At 46.7% G+C, this 1,155-nt stretch overlaps 1 protein-coding gene across 1 annotated transcript; it reads left to right on the forward strand.

The window, feature by feature from the left end:
- Positions 1-11: 11 nt before the first annotated feature.
- On the forward strand, positions 12-536 carry Pmar_PMAR027603 (subtilisin, putative; the record flags this gene model as incomplete). The annotated part of the gene is made up of 1 exon (XM_002786046.1): positions 12-536. One exon carries the CDS (start codon positions 12-14, stop codon positions 534-536), a length of 525 nt encoding a protein of 174 aa, XP_002786092.1.
- Positions 537-1,155: the final 619 nt, after the last annotated feature.

Below are 1,155 nucleotides of genomic sequence, written 5' to 3' on the forward strand. Positions count from 1 at the left end.
AAGTTATTTTCATGACGGAGGGGAGCTATTCAAATGGTTCCCAAGCCGTTACCGACAAGATTCTGGAAGCAATTGCAGCTGGCATGCTCGTTGTCGTCACGGCAGGGAATGCTCAGCTGGATCTGGACATATCCCCATTCTTCCCTTGTTCCCTCGGCCGTTCACTCACTGATGGAATGTTATGTGTGGCTGCAACGTATGGTACCAAAATGCAGCTTATGGACGAAAGCAATTTTGGTTCAGCTGTCGACATCGCCGCTCCAGGTTCCGAAACAGTTGTAACTAGTCTTAACGGGACGTATGGCATTGGTGAGGGCACTTCGGGTGCCGCAGCTATCGTAGCAGGTATAGCTGGCATGCTCTACAGCCTAGAACCCTCTCTGAAGGTTAAGCTGACCCCCGGTTACGTCAAAAGTATCATCATGAACACGACCACCGAAGATGTCAAGGACAGTAAAGGAGAAAAGACTCTCTCCTTCGGCCGCGTGGATGCTGCGGCGGCTGTCAATACGATACTTGGAAGAAAGAAGGTATAATCTTCACTCTGACTTCGTCTCAAGATGATGGAATCATTGCTAACTTGTTCTGTCACCTCTCGTCTTAGACGAGTCGTCTAGCTCGATGGTCTCTCGCTTCCTGGATAAATTATCAATTCATTCGGTTCATTTATTTCTTTTGAAGAAAGGTTTGATGTGACATCATTGATGTCACATGCGATCGTAACGCTGGGGATTTGATTAAGATATTTCTTCACGCCCAACTGTTGAGTTCCTGATTCCCACTATGAATCGTTCTGGGCCGGTATGCGGATCCTGATCCACGCGTGATCCTGAGAAAAAAATCACGTCATAAGATCAATGTGATGATTTCATGACATGAACCTGATTTTTTTGCTCAGATCAACAAAATTGGGATCATGGGACAGGATCATAGATCATTCTCGTGATCCGTAGATCACATCACCCATGATCCTGTCAGTTTTGGATCGGGATCGTAGATCATGGATCAGTGAGCTAAAATTGATAGATCACGACTCACGATTCATCAGTGATCCGGTCACGGTCGATCACTTGCACGAATCAGTATTGATGAGATGAGCGCGATCAAGAATCACGGCGGAGCGATGCTGCTTCGCTCCTTTTGTTGCGCATATTC

The sequence above is a fragment of the Perkinsus marinus genome, assembly GCF_000006405.1.
Source record: "Perkinsus marinus ATCC 50983 genomic scaffold scf_1104296931912, whole genome shotgun sequence".
Classification (NCBI taxonomy): Eukaryota; Perkinsozoa; order Perkinsida; family Perkinsidae; genus Perkinsus; species Perkinsus marinus.